The sequence below is a fragment of the Capsicum annuum genome, unplaced genomic scaffold, assembly GCF_002878395.1.
Source record: "Capsicum annuum cultivar UCD-10X-F1 unplaced genomic scaffold, UCD10Xv1.1 ctg79435, whole genome shotgun sequence".
Classification (NCBI taxonomy): Eukaryota; Viridiplantae; Streptophyta; class Magnoliopsida; order Solanales; family Solanaceae; genus Capsicum; species Capsicum annuum.
Genome location: NW_025890017.1, coordinates 45,535 through 48,067, shown reverse-complemented (window position 1 = coordinate 48,067; position 2,533 = coordinate 45,535). Strand labels below are relative to the sequence as shown.

General features: G+C 32.8%; 1 protein-coding gene across 1 annotated transcript; it reads right to left on the bottom strand.

The window, feature by feature from the left end:
- Nucleotides 1-9: 9 nt before the first annotated feature.
- Nucleotides 10-2,159, bottom strand: LOC124895046 (monofunctional riboflavin biosynthesis protein RIBA 3, chloroplastic-like). Its single transcript, XM_047405510.1, has 2 exons — nt 1,668-2,159; nt 10-239 (listed from the first exon to the last, which is right to left on the bottom strand). Exons 1-2 carry the CDS (start codon nt 2,016-2,018, stop codon nt 15-17), a joined length of 576 nt encoding a protein of 191 aa, XP_047261466.1. The 5' UTR covers nt 2,019-2,159; the 3' UTR covers nt 10-14.
- Nucleotides 2,160-2,533: the final 374 nt, after the last annotated feature.

Below are 2,533 nucleotides of genomic sequence, written 5' to 3'. Positions count from 1 at the left end.
AAAAAAAAGAAGATTCATATTACCACTGTGATTGTGAAGGATGGAGCAGAATAGTCATCTTTTTCAGGTGACATCAAAGGAAGGTTAAGCCTCTCAAGATCCTCTTCTTTCATGCCCACAGAAATAATGCCTGAACCATGTCTCACCATAAAAGCAATTGCCTCAGCACTAGCAAAGGATGCTGCCATGACAAGGTTTCCTTCCACTTCCCCACTTTCATCATCTACAACAATAACAAACTGACACATTTTCACAATCATAAGTTCTACCAAATGAAAATCTACTACTATATAGCTTGTAATTCAAAAAAAAAAAAAAGAGACAGTCTGGTCTACCAAAGTTCACGCTATGGCATGGTCGGGGAAAGCGTGCAACCACAAGGATCTATTGTATACAACCTTACCCTGCATTTATGCGAGAGGTTGTTTCCACGGCTTGAACCTGTGCCTCCTAATTACACTAGGGAAACTTTACCAGTTACTTTAAGATTCCCTTCTACTATATACTCCCTCCATCCCAAATTACCCGTCCCAAATTTCCTAATTTGATTTCCCATTTCACTTATCCTTTTTCATTAATCAAGAAGAGATAATTTTTTTTCCCATGTTTTACCCTTTGCATTAATTATTTTTTAAAATTAAAATGTAAACATCATTTAATAGGAGTACTATGATAAACTAGTCATATTATTAATTATTTTTTTAATCAATGTGCCATCTTAATATGGGACGGATAATTTGGGACGAAGGGAGTAACTTGTAATATTGAAGTGAAAATAATAAGAGTATAAAGAATATTGAATTGTGTGATCATCTTAATAGATATCAAAGACCAGAATTTGCGGAGTAGGTACCCTTCCCTAGTGTAAGTCCTCAGAAAATGTCCAGATCATTTGTAGATGATCAGAGTTTAAGTTGTTAGCGAGAACACAAGTCTTCAACACTGAAAGTGCGACAATAAAAGAAAATCTTGACATATTAAATACGTGAACATCATTTATAGAGCCCAAATTGGAAATGAAGTTGGAAAATTATCTCTATGTATACTTCCAATGAGGCAATAGTGTGTCGGTGTATAAATTTGACCCTGCTGTTGCACGTTATTCAATCTTTTTTTTTTCAATTTTTACGTAAAAAGTTAAATAACCTACAGTAACAGATCAAATTCATTTGATAGTATAAAATATTTTGTACACCGATAATGCACAAAACTTAAACTTATAATGTAAATATTATTTAAACTTACAGATCCGTTTGTCCATAAAAAATAGTCACCTTTTATCGGTATAGTTTTTCACTTTATTTCAAAAATTTTGCCATGAAAATTTCAAATTCAACTTGAAGTTATATTTCTGACTTTTAATAAAGCTTATAAAGCATGAAAATTATTCAAATAATCTTCGTAAAAAGTATAACCAAACACAACTCCATATTCAACTCCAATTCCAAGAGTTCCAAATAAAGTGAATTATTTTCTTGGAATCTATGACTAAACACTACTAAGTCACAATAATTAACAATTCAAAATATTAAAAAAGGCATGTAACAAATCAAGATCAAAGAAAAACTCATTCAACTTTCAAAATTCAAATGATGCCACATAAACCGCATCAGAGGGATTATTACAAGAAATTCAATTCCAAAAATGGGAAAAAGGATAGCACCAACCTTTCCTTCCCTCAATGCAGCAAGTGCCTCTTCAATAGAAGAATAGCCTTTGGAAGGACAATCAGGATCACCCTCTGCTTCACTCACAAAGAAATCAATAGTTTCATGTGTTATTTCAGCACTCAATAATGTTTCAAATGGAACAGAACCATTCTCATTGCTCTCATATTGAGAATCTCCAGCAGCCCAGCATGTTGAAGTAGTATTCAAATTGGGAGATGGTCCTTTTCTATAGTGTCCAACTAACATATTAATCTGAGAATAATTTCCTAAAGATTTTTGATGAACAGTACATGATGAACTGATGAAGATTCTTGGAACTGATGGGTGCATAAACACAACACAATCCATTAATGGGAACAAAAGAAGTTAGCAGAAAATGTTGGAAAGTTAAATGTAATTGGATTTGGAATTTGCTAGTGGCGCCATTTCAGTGAAAAAATAGAGCACCTCTAGTTTTTCTTTCGTCTTATCCAATGAGAGGAAGCTAAAAAATAATTGATTTTGAAAGTTGGTGGGCTTAGAACCACACGCATACAGCCAAATGGCCTACAACAACAACTGACATACAAAATGAAATTTGGGGAGGATAGATTGTACGTGTACCTTACTCCTATATTTAAGATTGGGAGGTGTAAAGTCCGTTTTCAGCATATCCTCGAGTCAAGGAGACACATATATGCAAAAGAAATAATTAAAAATGAAAAAAATATGACAAAGTAGCGTTGATTTCTATACAATCATTCAACTAATAGTTATATGTCAAAAAGTCACTGAAGAAATTTAAAATTAAGAAGAAAAATGACTTTTCGAGCTAATAACTATGACTGATTATATGAGAAATCAACTTGACAAAAATACTATAA

Excerpts from the sequence above, each read along its gene's own strand:
- LOC124895046 (XM_047405510.1), bottom strand. The coding sequence starts at position 2,018 with ATGGATTGTGTTGTGTTTATGCACCCATCAGTTCCAAGAATCTTCATC. Across the intron at positions 240-1,667 it reads CTGCATTGAGGGAAGGAAAG|TTTGTTATTGTTGTAGATGA; the intron begins GTTGGTGCTATC and ends AAAATGTGTCAG.